The sequence below is a fragment of the Perca fluviatilis genome, chromosome 4 (genome assembly GCF_010015445.1).
Source record: "Perca fluviatilis chromosome 4, GENO_Pfluv_1.0, whole genome shotgun sequence".
Classification (NCBI taxonomy): domain Eukaryota; kingdom Metazoa; phylum Chordata; class Actinopteri; order Perciformes; family Percidae; genus Perca; species Perca fluviatilis.
In genome coordinates this window covers 30,498,795-30,514,117 of record NC_053115.1, presented here as the reverse complement: position 1 = coordinate 30,514,117, position 15,323 = coordinate 30,498,795, and the positions used below count along the sequence as shown (strand labels likewise).

Genomic DNA, 15,323 nt, shown 5'->3' with positions numbered 1-15,323 from the left:
CTGGCCTCCCTGTTGTCCATTAATTATCTGATAATGGACACCTCGAAGGGCATAAACCCGATTATACCATGGTCACTTGCCAAATGACATTTTTTTAAGACCATTAATTTATATTTTCATGCGTTTTGTAGTCAAAATCTAAAGTTTTTTTTAAACAATAAGTCTGTTTCCTTGGTAGCACCTGAGGGTTTGACTAATACCTGGAACAATCCTTCCCATCCCATAAGGTTCTTATGCATCCAAACTGCTCCAGTAAATAGGACGGACCTTAGATCCGACTTGGCAACGATAGATATTTCTAGTCCACTCGGCTCATAGAAGCCCGGTGGCTCGGAGAGCTACGAGCCAGACGTTAGCCAGCTAACGCTATGCTAGCAAGATTTAAAGTCAATAACGGTTGACAATCAGTAAATATAATCTGACAGTATGTTTAACAACAAGACTAGCTAGCTATCCAGCCAAATCAATATCAAGACTTTCACAAACAAATGATCCACCATGTGTACTGTCAGCTGGAGCCTGAAGTAGAGAATTAAACAGCGAAAGGGATGAGAGATCATCTCTCATCCCTTTCGCTGTTTAATTGAAGGACGCTGTTGCATTGAAGGACTACACTGTTGGAAAAAAGATATTTAGATTTCCATTTAATTTAGCACATTCATTTAGGAACAGTAAACTTTCAGTTTCATCCGAACTCCTTAGTAGGTGTCTTATATGACTTTATAAATGGACACCCTGCAGCCAATCAGAATTAAGTATTCACCCAGACCAAGTTATGAAATTAGGTAAAACCCATTTCAATATACAATCATTTATGTCAAAAACATCACACGATACACTCAAAAGACAATACTTTTTTTCTAAACATAAATAACAGTTAAAGTTGCAATAGACAGGTTTTTTGCTTTAACTTATAATGAAGTTAATGTTCATTGCACAATGTAATGGCTAAAGAATAACGACCCCATCTGCGTTTAGATTGGTTCGCTATTAAGCCTCGCTTTCACATTTCTGTCTGCCACTGGGTAAGATCTCCTGAGAAAATAGAGGCTTGATTTATGGCAAAAAGATGAGCATAGCACTTGAGTTGCGCCTATTATGAAGGTAATAATATAATAACACAAAGGCTTCGTAGTCTGAACCAAGAGCGCAAACTCTGTCAACAGCAGCACATTACAGCTTCTCTACTTCCGATCTTAATTTCACAATAAGCACACATTGGCATGACCAACCCATTCTCACTCCCAACTTGCTATGAGCGTCAGGTACCGACAAAAAGAATCACCCTTTAGCGTCTGTGTTGACCACACCAGGCATATACATACACATTTTGTAACCCCAACCATGATGTATTCCTAAAACTGTCCAGTTCAGTAAATTTAACTTAACTCCACCCAAATTAGTTTCCCTAACCCTAACTAAATGGTTTTACCCTGCACGTTGAAAAGTGACGCCAAATCGGTCCCGACCCCAGAGCGTCAAAAAGTGACGGCAAGAGTCCCGACCAAGTGCGTAGAAAAATGACTCCAAAAGTCCCACTGCGTCTGACTGAGGCGCTAAAAGAGACTTTTTGCGCCGGTAAAAAACACCAAAGGCAAGTGATAAAGCGTCACTTATTTGTCGCGCTGGGAGTGAGAATGTGTTGGCATGGCAGGCATTGTGGTGGATGGTAGCGTGTAGGAGCATAGAAAGCAAGACGAGCATGGTTAGCATGCTAAAGATAGCTTCCCTTCATCGGATGACCTGTCAGGTATCTGAGACGAACTAATGAGTCTGGAGTCTGTGTGTGTGTGTGTGTGTGTGTGTGTGTGTGTGTGTGTGTGTGTGTGTGTGTGTGTGTGTGTGTGTTGTGCGTGTGCGTGTGTGTGTGTCTTTTTGTGGCCTCCCTGTGTACACCACCTGTGTACACTTTTTCTTTTTTTTATAATGTATGTACATTTAAACTTTCAGATTTTGACTTCCATGTTTATTGTGTGTAATATCTTTAATCATACTGTGTTTTTTTTCTGTCTCTTGCAAACATTCCTCCCTTTTTCTTGTATGATGTAGCATTTCGGTTAGCATTGGTAGCATTATTTCTCTTGACGAGCTGATGTGGGAGATGTGCAGGTGGGTTTGCATGTGTTTTGTTCATGTTCATAAGACATTACATCTGTCCTCAGTCCCTCACTGTAATGATGACATCATCGTCCTGTCCTTTCCACAGCATCTCCCCTTCAAAGTCCAGCATCTTGTGTTTGCGGCAGCGCAGCAAGATGCCCACCACCTTATCCGAGATCTTCACGTAGCGGTCAAAGAGCCGGCCGAAGGTAATGATGATCCTCCCCTCTTTATCCTTAAACCCCATGTCTCTGATAATCCACACCAGCTCCTCCATCTCCCTGTGGATGTGTTTCTGGGCCCTGTCGCCCCTCTCTGCTGTCTTGGAGCCGTCTTTGGGTCGTCCGTAGCCGGAGTCGCCCTTGCGGAGGCGATTGGCCATGGCATACTCGTAATCAAACTCCTCGCTGAAGGGGTTGAGCTTCTGGCCCTCCATGTGCTGCTCAGACCACTGCTGCCAGCGGCTTTTGATGTCACTCGCAGTGGAAATCTTAATCTGGAGATGAAAGAGGGTTGTTAGGTTAACATCAGACTGTAAAAGAGCATGTGAGAATTTCCATATGAACAAGCAAAGCAAAAGGTTCTTCATTACAGGGGCACATTAACATAACAATTTTACAGTATACACAACACATTCTCACACCCAACTCGTAAAATAAGGACGTTCGGTCAGGAGCCTTTCTCGTTCTTATTTGACGTTAAAAGTCTCCTTTAGCGTCTCATGTAAACGTGCTTGGTCGCCACTATTGCCGTCCCTTTTTCGTCCCTTTTGACGCGCTTGGTCGGGACGGGTGAACGGAATCGCGGAGGTTGGGTTTAGGAGAAAAACAACGGGGAAAGGACGCCTCAAAACGCGGGAAACCCGCGGAGACAGCAAAACACCAACAAACGCCGGAGCGCGCGAACCCGGAGTCTCCTGAGTGAAAGTCCGGTGTTTTACCCATCCGCCACCCCAGCCACCGTCCTTACGCGGCAATTTCCCATTACATACCACTCGCTAAATCTCATCCAACTGCGGCTCTCCCCAGTACGTTACACAAATACGCCGAAGGGTGCCTTTTTCGTCGCATCAGACGCTGAAGGACACTGCCCAAACGTACTTATTTTACGAGTTCGGAATGAGAACGGGTTGGTATACACAGTGCAACGGGTTCGTATGATATCCTACAGAATTTACGGTGGTCATCGGCTGGTCCAATGACAGTTAAGTTAAGCGGTCTTTACAGTTAAATTTAGCCGAGAAAAGGTTACCGTGAACCGGGTACTGGTCACTGTGAGGTGCCAATCGTTTCAGTGGCCGTTGCCCAACCTCCCCCATCCCCCTCTCTCCACCCCTCTCTTCCTCCTCCCTATCCCCCCTCCTCTCTCTCCTCCATCGGTATTTTCCTCAGCTTGCCAGGCCTTCAGATCAGTGTCACCATATCTCTTTGGTATTTGCTTTCTAAAAGGTGAAGACTTGTCACGGTGGGACCTTTTACAAGACTCTGTGAACCTTTAATGCTTCTGATCACTCTTTTTCTTTTCTCTATTTAGCCTCCATCTTTGGTTCTTGGCATTTGTAACTGTGGCGTTTCCAACGATCAGCTGTCAATCAAATTGTGTGGCTAGTCATGTGACCAGTGGTGGCAAAGTACTGTACTCAAATAATAAACTGAGGCATCTACTTTAGTACATTTCAGAGGCAATGTCGTACTTTGTATTCCACTCCATGTATCCGACAACTATAACGACAAGTTACTTTTCAGATTAAAATGTTCATTCAATAACTTGATGAAGATTGATTGGTTTGTTTAATGATCTGGTATAATTTTAAGACTGCACAAATAATTTATAAAGCAAAAAAAAATAACTGCAGTCTGGAAACATATAGTCTATATCCACGACATTCCGGGATAGCTCCATTGCCAACGGAAATTCCGCCATTTTAAACTCTGGTGGATTTCTGAGGACTATGGTTAACTGTTCCTCAGATCTCTGCAGGGTAAATCCAGACAGTTAGCTAGACTATCTGTCCAATCTGAGTTTTCTGTTGCACGACCAAAACAACCTTTGAACGTACACATGTTCCACCAAAACAAGTTCCTTCCCGAGGCTATTTTGCAGAGGCGCCGTTGCTCCAAGACGGTTGGTTTAACGAAATGCCAATAAACCAGAACACATTTTTCACCCATCCCACAATGCTGTGTGGACTAGCCAGACCCTCCTCTGCAGGACTGTAGAGGAAGGTCTGGTAATGTGAGACTAGGAAACACACAACGACTGTTCACGTATAGAGATGGCGGTTATAACTTAAATTAGAAACAACAACATGCTCGGATCAATCTCAAAATGATGTGTATTTCGATTTGTGGGGTGGTTTTTTAGAATGGTCTTGAAGAACCGTTTAAACAAAGTATAAATACTGTAAAATGCAATTTTAAAAAATGTACAAAAGACATAATTTTGAAAGGTACTGAAGTGAGGAAGGAGATCTCGCTGATTTCAATAGTGGCTGTTTTTTTTGTTCTTTTCTTTTTTCTTAATAGCTTGATAGAGTATGAAAAAAACCTTAAAGTGCCTCCAGTTCTCTTAATCAGACAAACCACTGCTAGTCGAGCTGTAGCGTTTGAGTGTGTGCATGTGTGTGCAAGAGTAGTATTTTGGTATTTTTTTTATTCTGTTTAGTTTATCTTATTGGATTGTGCAATTGTCTTTGGTAATTACTAGGGGTAGGACTTGACATTCCTAGGCTTTTTCCTATCCCTTTTGGGTCTAGTGTGTGTTATGTTAAAATGATTTGCCATTATTTATTTTTTTTGTTGTTCTTTTATTCATTTATTTTTTTAAATCGTTTGAAATCAATGAATAAAAATACTGAAGTGCACATTGTGGCTGATACTTCTGTGCATTCGCTAATGTTAAATTGGAGAATTATTTATTGATATTTATTCAAATGTTTAAATAATTCTCCATTTTTACTTTTGTTACATTTTGAAGGCAGGACTTGTAATAGTAGTAGAGTATTTTACATTACGGTACAGTATAGTATACTTATACTCAAAGCTGTCAAAACAATATTTTCATAAAAATGTCAAAATGTGTAAATGTGAGAGGTGACCACACAGCCGATTCAGAGCCTTTTACTGTCTTTTTGCTCATGTTGTGCACCTTTACTGTTTTGGTTCACTCCTGGATATTTTTGTAACGTGTAACCAAGAAGATGGTGGAGACCAAACTAGAGCTGTTGTTTGTTTGCTTGCCAACATATCTTAACGACTTCCGGCCAAGAAATCTGCTCTACCGTTAAGCCGACCTCTCTCTTTGTTCACATGTTATTATTTAACATTCATCAAACCCGTTAAAGTCAGATGGAATTTGCATTACAATATAGATGAATAAAATGAAAGACATAGAATGTCTTTACACTCTGAGGCTTTCTTATTTTTCTCTAAAGTATTCTTGTCCCAGTGTCTGCCTCTCATGTTACTGCCTCTCTCGTCCATGCCCCTACCCCTCCCTGGCAGTTCCACCTGAAGGTCAGTTTGGAAAACATGTTGCAGAGCATGACTATATTCATTTACATATATTCCATTGCGCTGCGGTCCAGCGTGTGTTTTCATGAGTTGGCCTGCCTCTCTGCATAGTGACTCCTTAAACAAGTCAAAGGGGCCTCCTGCTGGCTCCTTTGCCTTTTATGGGAGATATTTTTGTATTGGAGTTATGCAACTGTTATGCTGTTTGCTGTCCATGAAGGAGTTAGATTTCTTCAGGTGACATCAAAGGGACCTCTGCTTAAACCGGTTTGTTCACGCTGTGTGACTTGTGTGGGAACATTTTTGCAGTAATTTAGGGTATTTATCTTCCACTGTGTGTTTGATTTAGGGACAGGAGAAACCATTATTGTAGTTTTAGAGAAAGCAGGCTGGAGAAACTCATAAGTGTGTGCGTATAATTCATTATTATTAAAAGGCAATAATACAACTCTAATCTAACTCTAATATAACCCTGCCATTAACAACAGTGAAATGATTCTCTCACAACCTCTATTGGCGCTTACCCACTGCTAGTACCACCTCTGCTCGGCTCGGCTCGACTCGGCCGCGGTGCCCCGTCCTCCATTTTCCATTGCAGATTCAGTACCGCCTCATGCGTGAGACGAACGAGGCTGATCATCATAGCGACGTCGCAGGAAACTGCCGTGACCTAACGCGACACACACACACACAGAACGTCGAAGGTGTGTTGTTTTTGATTCTCGGCATGCGGCTGTTTGCCACAGCCAGAGCTAGCCCGACGCATAAGCGAACTAAGCGGCTGCTTAGGGCCCCGTGGCTACCAGAGGACCCCCAAGAGCGCTTGAAATTTCTCACAATTGAGCTTATTAAAGATAAGATAAGATTTAAAGATAAAGTGTTGCTGCTAATTGGTCTCACATTAGTCTTTAAATGCTTATTTGCACATTATGAGTAACTAATATTTACAATACACAAGTTGGTTTAGTGCCAAGTGCAGTGGCAAAACCTTACAATGTGGAGAGTCCCCAAACCAAATCCTGCTTAGGGCCCCCAAAAGTCTTGGGCCGGCCCTGGCCACAGCCATAAGACAAATTTAGTTTCAAAAGAAGCTGGAGGCAGCAAAAAAAACCACCTCTGGCTAAACTATTTAAAAATGGCGGGTTTGTTCAGGACACCCCCGTCTGTGGCTAGCAATGATGACGCAGTGATTAGTGACGATTCTCTCCGACCAGTCGGTAGTCTGCAGGTTTTCACGTCAACTTTTGGTATCGCCTCAGCTCGCTTGGAACCTCGACGGAGGTGATACTAAAAAAAGTACCTGTTAGCAGGTACCAGGAACTTTTTTTCAAAATGGAAAAGCAAAAAAGGCGAGTAGAGTCGAGTCGAGCAGGTGCCATGTAATGGAGAAACGACACACCTCTGCAGTCAGCCTCATTAACAAGACCCCAGGCCCTCGGTGACACTGACTCTTAACCCACCACCACCACCCAACAAATAAATGTCACATATGAGTTTTCTGGTCATATTGATAGCTTGTCTCATATTCACAAATGTAATTTGATGTTTCCAAGTTCCCCATACCATCTCCTTTTTAGGGCTGCACCCTCTTAGTTAGTGAGTCAACTAATCTGTTGTTTTGGTCTTAGTCGAATTAAATCAACTAAGTATTTAGTCGACGCCATTGTACAAGTGTTAGTCGACAAAGAATTTCTTTAATCGAGGACAGCCCTATACTCTATTCATTTGAAGGTAATTTAAAGCAAGATTGACATATTATCACCTTGTAACGTTGTGAAGGTGTTTACCAACAATTGCCTATTTTACAAATCTAGCAGCCATGGAACTATATTATCATCCATTTGGAGTGGCTAAAGTCTCCACTATGTTCACCAGTTGGTAATTTGGTACTTGGCAGGCACATTTGTTTTATCAGAGGTTTTTGCTGAAAACAGCTGTATCCCATTGCTGAGAACTGGGCTGATTAGAGCACAGAGACTGAAACATACCAATAGGATGAAAAGAGGCTAAAAAGCTCTGTATAGCTGAGAAGTTAGGTTATAATTCTCTGTGGGTTGATCACTGCAAGTGGCACCTTCCACATTATACACAGTTATTGGAGCCATTGTTAATATAGGAATATTGATTGTTTGGCAATGTTACATAACCATTTTGTGTTGGGTTTGTTTACGCCGAGCAGCTAAATTTACAAGGAAAATCTCCCCTTAGCGTCTGTATGGAACACACCGGGCAGAGCAGCAGCTCGACCGCGGCGCTGTAAGGTGAAGTATTATTAAGAGCGACAACGGTAGCGAGGAGTATGGAATACCGAAAATCTGCGTAAGGAGGCAAGTTGGGGTGGCGGATGGGTCAACCAACACAGGACTTTCACCCAGGAGACCGGGGTTGTCCCGTTCTTGTCCCGCGTGTCACTGAAATGTACATTCTGTAACCCCACCCACCATCTTTTCCTAAACCTAAATGTCCCGTTCTTCTGCCGCATGCCAGTTAAACGTACGTCCTGACCCAGAGCGTCAAAAAGTGACGCCAAGAGTCCCGACCAAGCTCGTCTAAATATGACGCCAAAGTTTTTTTTTTGCATCAGTAACAAACACCAAAGGCACCTGACCAAGCGTCACTTTTTGGGTTATTAAACTTAAACTTTTTCCCATCCATTTATTATCCTTGTGACTAACCACTCTACCTTGGGCCTGTTGGTCTGTTTCTTGGGCTGGATGTCACCGTGTTCATTTTTTGCTTCGCTGTTGTCGCTGAGCCCGGCCTCCTCTCCCAGCCCGCTGTCCTCTGTGTCAACACTGCTGCTCCTTGACCCCAGCTTCTTCTCCTGCTGGAGCAAAAGCTTCCTGTCTTGGATGACTCCACCCGCTCCTCCTCCTGCGCCCTGTAGCGCCCTCATCTGGCGCCGGCGCGTCGGTGACTCATTGCCCAGGAACGGCTTGCACTCCTCGGGACCCGACTCCATCCTGCCTCGGATGGCGTTGACCAAATCGCTGCTGCTGCACTCGCTGCGTTTTGGCTGCACAGACTTGGTCACTGAACCGGTCCGAATCTTACTCCCACTGGCGTTGGCGTCATCAGCCGTGAATACACGCGGGGTGACGGTAAGTTTGACGTCATGGTTACGTACTTTTTTGTCTACCTCTTCAACAGATGAAGGCATCCAGCCACTCGGGATGGCGTCCTGCTTGTCGGAGTGTTCACTGGCCCAGCCCTGCCAGCTCTTGGCCAGGTTAGCCACCATAGCGGCGCATTTTATCTTCCGTACTGCCCGTTTGAAAGCCTGAGGCTCCTGTGGTGAAACTGTGGTGGTCCCACCACTACTCATTGTCACAGGATACCAGAAGGGACGTTTTCCAGAAAGTTTTTTTTTTTTTTTTCTTCGAATGCTGTAGAAATCTACTATGCTGTTGGACAATTCATACAAAACCTTGCAGGATGTGTTGTGGCAATTACTGGAGTTAGCGTGTGTCTTTGGTTTCCAGTCCTGGAAACTCTTTGAATTTCTCAAAAAAAGGCTCTGGTTGTGTTTTGGTAAAAATTCTAGTTGAGTCAATAGAAGAAAAAAAACTACTTTTGTCTGAGCAAATAGTCAGCTTCTGTTGGTTCCAAAATTCCAACTCAATTTTTAGAAACACCTCACTTGCAAAGATAAACTTGCTGGATGATCATGGACAGAAATCCGTTTGCCTCAACCTTTATAGCCGGTGTGGATCTTCACAGCAAGATCGGGAGCTGTCAGTCGGTCAGTGGGTGAGTTGCTGTTGTGAAGAGTGCAATGGCTTTGGCCTTAATCCCCTGCTGAGGCCCCTCTGGCTCCACACCGGGCTTTAAATAGGGAAGGGTCATGAAGGAAGTGATGTTGCACGGTGTCCTCTTGAGACAGGAAAATCCAGTGTCAACATTCTTTACTGACACATACCCCAACACACACACACACACACACACACACACACACACACACACACACACAGTGACCGAGGAGTGGAATTTCTCCCAATGGGATCCAGGGAACAGGTGCCCAGTGTTTTATAGCGACTGTGTGGTTTCTGTCCTCACACACAAATATGCTGAAACACAAACAGGCCTCCTCTCTGAGTCAGCCTGTTATACATGGGGCAGTGGTGGAAGATGTATTCAGATCCTTTACTTAAGTAAAAATACTAATACTGTAAAATAATAAAATAAAATACTATAAATGTCCTGCATTGAAAATGTTACATAAGTAAAAGTATGTAAGTATAGAGAGCTAATCATTTCAGCTGAACTTGTAGGTTGTTATATTGTTGGGTAGTTTAATTTATAATAAAGCATCATATTTTATAAACTACAGTGTTTTGTGTGTAAAAATCTTAATTTGTAAAGTAACTAGTAACTAATGCTGTCAGATTAATGTAGTGGAGTAAAAAGTACAATATTTCTCTCTGAAATGTAGCAAAGCAGAAGAAGAAAGTGGCATGAAAAGAAAAGACTTAAGTAAAGTACAAGTACCTCACATTTGTACTTAAGTACAGTACTTGAGTAAATGTACTTAGTTACTTTCCACCACTACATGGGGGACCCGCGTGCGTGTGTGGATGTGTTCATTGTGTGTATATAGGAATGTTTTCATTTGAATACTCAACTTTCCTTTATGGCTCAACAAATTATGCTTCGATCACTTACACACTATGTGTGTGTGTGAATTCCTAAACTGTGGGTGACATATGCATCTGGAGTATGTGTCTGAGTTTGTCTGCATGTCTGTTCATGTGTAGCTGGAACCTTTTCTGTCTCTGTGTGTAATTGTGAATATGTGAGTGCGAAATTTGGCTTATGACTCTGGCTCTGGCTCTGGCTCTGGCTCTGGCTAGGACTTTAACAGAAGTGACTCCATAATGACTTCAAATGTAACTTACTCACTTGTTGTCAGCCCTCATCTGATGTTTTTTATGATGGTTGTTATTGTTTTTTAATTATTTATGTTGCTTGTTTGACTGTATAGTGTTTAATTAGAGTTATGGTCTGTTATACGCCATCTATGTGGTTACAGTTAGTCTGAGTTTGAGTTTTTATTTCCATGTCATGCCAAGCATTTCGCCCATACCGTAACAGCTATTTATCAAATATTGAAACAGTATTAGATGCATTTTCCGGTAACTTTCAAATAACATATGTATGTGCAAAATGTCAAATAATTTGTACCCTGAAAATAAAATAAAATAAAAGCTATCGCCCTCCTAATAAAGGGATTATTGTCTTATCTCCCAGGGTTTCTCAAAGTAACTGGCTAATTTAAAGCTATAGTGCGCAACTATTTTATATAAATGAAAGTCTGTTAAATTCAAGCCATCGCCAAATTAGTTGATACATAGCTAGTCTATATATACAACCTTCCACTTCCGTGATTGCCCCGTTGCCCCCGGAAATTCCGCCGGATGTCCTTTTTGCCCGGATGTCCGTTACCTTCCGCTTTCTTTGTTTTCGAATTCTAAACTCCGGTGGATTTATGAGGACTCTGGTTAACTGCTCCTCAGATCTCTGCAGGGTAAATCCAGACAGCTAGCTAGACTATCTGTCCAATCTGAGTTTTCTGTTGCACGACTAAAACAACTTTTGAATGTACACACGTTCCACCAAAACAAGTTCCTTCCTGAGGTTATTTTGCAGCGGCACCGGGGCTCTGCCCGGTGCTTAGCACCGCCCAAGACGATTGTGATTGGTTTAAAGAAATGGCAATAAACCAGAGCACATTTTTCTCCCATCCCAGAATGCTGTGTGGATTAGCCAGACCCTCCTCCGCAACGCTGTGGAGGAAGGTCTGGCAATGCGAGACTAATGCAAAGCTAATTAAGACTATCAGCTTCACAAAACTTTCTCTGTATTTCTAAGTATGGCCATGTTTGCAAAACGGTGTAGTCCGGTGACTTTCGCGTGCAGAAACTCAAGTTAAGATAATTACCTCATCTGAACAGTCCATCATGTTTTTTTAATCCTCCGTGTCCACCTTGGCTACAAGTAACTTTGCGGAGGAGGGGTGGTGGTGGTGTACGATCACAGAAGGTCTGTGTAATGTGGATGACAGTGTTGTTGTCATTATTTAGAATTCCTCATGGGGGAGACAGAAACTGCACACTATAGCTTTAAATGTTATGCATGTGAACAGCCAATTTAGTTTAGTTAGTGTATTATCCATATTTTAAAAAACGGTTTCTGTTTAATCTTACTAAACAAAGTAGTAGTTCCCAGTAACAATAAAGGATAATAGAAAATACAATGAAACATATTTTCTACATCATTAACATGGCAAATTTAACCAATCCACTTTTCTTCTTCTAGACGGACACACCGTGTGTGAGAGTTTAAGTCTGACTATTTAATCCAGTAGTCTCCCTGATACCAATTTTTGAAGAAACAGGACAAGGATAACATTTATAAAGTCACATATAATAAGTCAAATTAATATATATACAGTATATAGTTTTAAGGGACATTAGGTGGGCTTTTTCTGCCTTGTGATATAAAATGAGCATAACCTTACATACTTTGCATAAACTTTGGAACAACCAGATTTTTTTGTTTCAATGATCTCAATTCTGTGCCAAACTAACATTTTCAGTATCAAATCTGTAAGTCTTATAAACTGACAGCTTCTTTATGTTTATCTGAAATGAGTCTGTTTGCATTTGTAATGAATAAAGAAGCTACTTTGCTACAAACTAATGAACCTGTTTTATTTTCAGTACACATTCCCCAATGATTACTTTTGTATGGCTTGTTATAATATGTAAATTGTGATGTAAGTTTATCCTTGGAAAATCTTATTAGTGACAGTCATTATAATCAACACAGGGGAAAGTGTATCAATACCAGCAATGTTCCTGTAGATTGAGTGTCAGAATGACTGAGAGATTTCTTGTGCAATTAAATGAGCATATCCAGTTATTAGTGTTCATTACACAGAATTAAATGAGACATTTCAACACAGAAATCTAAGATAACTTCCAACTGGCACCAGTGGTTCTAATTCTCTTCTATCCATGCTTTAATTCTTTGTTATTGCTGCCGGCCTTATTCATGTATGCCTCTTATACCACCTTATGCCACCTCACCATTCTTATCATGCTCGACCTCACTGCAGCTTTCGACACCACCAACCACTCCATCCTCCTGTCCCGACTGGAAACCTACTGCAACATCAGTGGCACCGCACTCTACTGGCTCTGTTCCTATCTCACCAACAGACAACAGTTCATACACATCAACAACTGCACCTCCTCCGTTGCTCCTCTGTCACAAGGCGTCCCCCAAGGTTCGGTGCTTGGTCCTCTCCTTTTCATCCTTTACATCCTGCCACTCGGAAATATCATACGCAAACGTGGTCTTCACTTCCACTGCTACACCGATGATGTCCAGATCTACATTTATACCAAATCCATCACCAAGTATACTATATCATCCACCCTGACCAACTGCCTCACCGATATTCAAACCTGGATGAAAACCAACTTCCTCCAACTCAAATACAATAAATCCGACTTGATGCTCATTGGCCCAAAATCCCTCACAAAGAACACCCATAACTTCGGTCTCACTGTCAACAACTCCACCCTGTCTCCATCCCCACACATCCGTAACCTGGGAGTCATCTTCGACAGTAACCTCACTTTTGAAAACCACATCAACCAAATAACCAGAACTGCCTTCTTTCACCTCAAAAATATTGCCCGTCTCCGCCCATCAATCACCTTCTCTGCTGCCGAAACTTTGATTTATACCTTCATCACTTTCACGTCCTTCAGAACCTCCACTGTCTCCCTGTTTCCCAACACATCCAGTTTAAAGTCCTCCTCCTCACCAGCCTGGTCTCACAGATTCCGTGAAATGATCACGAACTGTTAACAGCGCATTACGTGGTGGTAGCACGGTGTGTGAAAATTCCATGTGGCCACCACGGAAAACAATGCCAATGTAAAGTCAATGAGAAGATGACGTAGCATTAGGAGCGACTACGCTAGCAAGTAGTATGAAAGCCCGAAAATCAGCTTAAGGAGGTTGGTTGGGGTGATCGATGAGTCAAACACAGGACTTTCCTCCAGGAGACCGGGGATTGTGTCCCGCATGTCACGTTTCCTAAAGTCGCTTTCTTCTTTTCCTAAACCCAACCGTCCCGTTCTTCTCGCGTGTCACAAAACCGTAAGCCCACCCACAACCTTTTCCTGAACCCAATTGTCCCATTCTTCCCGTGTGTCACGGAACCTTAAGCCCACCCATGACCTTTTCCTTAACTTAAGGGGCCATGTTTATTTAACTTAATTCTTCCGTGGGCCCATCATGGAATTTTTTGTGATTCCGTGAAACTGACACAGATTTTGAGTTAAGGGGCCGTGTTCATTTCACGGAATTCTGGGAGATCAGGTTGTCCTCACCCACAAAGCCCTCATAACCAGGCTCCTTCCTACGTCACAGACCTGCTCCACTGCCACAATCCCCCCTGACTGAGCTTTCACCATTGCAGCCCCCTCCCTCTGGAACTCCCTACCCATACACATCCGTGACTGTACTGACCTGTACACATTCAAAACACTAATCAAAACACATCTCTTCAGATTAGCTTTCCACATACAATAGTCTTACATTTCTCACCTGATAGTTACTGGTTTTATTGTTTTTAATTGCTTTTAATATGCTTGTTTAATGTATTGGTTTTATTGCTTATCTGTTTTTAATGTGCTTTATGTGCTGGTTTTACTGTTAAGGGTCTTTGAGTACCATGTAAAGCACTATATAAATAAAATGTATTATTATTATTATTATTATTATTATTATTATTATTATAAATTAGAGCAGAAACTTGTTCATAACCAAGCCAAAACACATGAAGAAGCACTTTAGTTGTATTTGGTGTTGATCATGACATTTAGTTGAACTTGTTGCATCACAGTCATACACAGAAGGCAACGTAAAGATAAAATATTGGTCAATCTGATAAACCAAAGCATGAATATTACAGTAAAATGTTGAGTATGATACTGTTTGTGAGATTGAATAATACGTTTCAGTCCTGCTAAAACATTTGTATCTGTGTCACAGCCAAACAAAGCCGAATGAGTCTTCTTAGTGTCTAATGTCTACTGACTGAAATAACTGGGGCCCAAGCCCTCGCCAGCTCAGGTTTCTGGCATGTGTGTGTGTGTGTGTGTGTGTGTGCTTAAAGTTCCCAGTCCTATGCCAGCAGCTGCCTCACATGCACACTCCCACCGCTCGCTGTGCACAGCAGGCTTGCACAGAAATAGACATGCCTGGCACTTGAAAGCAATGAGATAGGTGTGAGCGCGGTGTGTAATGATACAAGTATTTATACGTGACTTAATCAGAGGAAAAGTGCTTTTTATACTGTATGTGAACTGTGAGTCACCGGCTGGATAATAATGTTGATGTGTGTAGGATCACTCTTTGTGTTTCTTCACCTGCAGCGTAGAGCAGGTTCTGCTGCAGAGCAGTAAGCTGGCAGGGAGTCTGTGTATTGCTTAAGGGCACTTTAGTAAGCTTTCAGCTCACTGAAATTATTCAATTTATTCCATTATTTATTTTATTTTTTGGTAACAAAGTAAAGCAGACAAACCCAAAGAAATGGTCAAATAAGAATAATGGTATTAAATAAATAAATGGATAAAGAAAATGAAAATAAACACAACCATCTTCCAACCAGTAAAGATAACATAATAATGCATA

General features: G+C 42.1%; 1 protein-coding gene across 1 annotated transcript; it reads right to left on the bottom strand.

Moving 5' to 3' along the window:
• Window positions 1-629: 629 nt before the first annotated feature.
• abraa (actin binding Rho activating protein a) lies at window positions 630-9,424 on the bottom strand. Its single transcript, XM_039799187.1, has 2 exons — window positions 8,296-9,424; window positions 630-2,596 (listed from the first exon to the last, which is right to left on the bottom strand). Exons 1-2 carry the CDS (start codon window positions 8,935-8,937, stop codon window positions 2,159-2,161), a joined length of 1,080 nt encoding a protein of 359 aa, XP_039655121.1. The 5' UTR covers window positions 8,938-9,424; the 3' UTR covers window positions 630-2,158.
• Between the last annotated feature and the right edge of the window lie 5,899 nt (window positions 9,425-15,323).

Coding starts and splice junctions, on each gene's coding strand:
- abraa (XM_039799187.1), bottom strand. CDS start 8,937: ATGAGTAGTGGTGGGACCACCACAGTTTCACCACAGGAGCCTCAGGCT. Junction 2,597..8,295: donor AACAGACCAACAGGCCCAAG/GTAGAGTGGTTA, acceptor TTTCATCTCCAG/ATTAAGATTTCCACTGCGAG.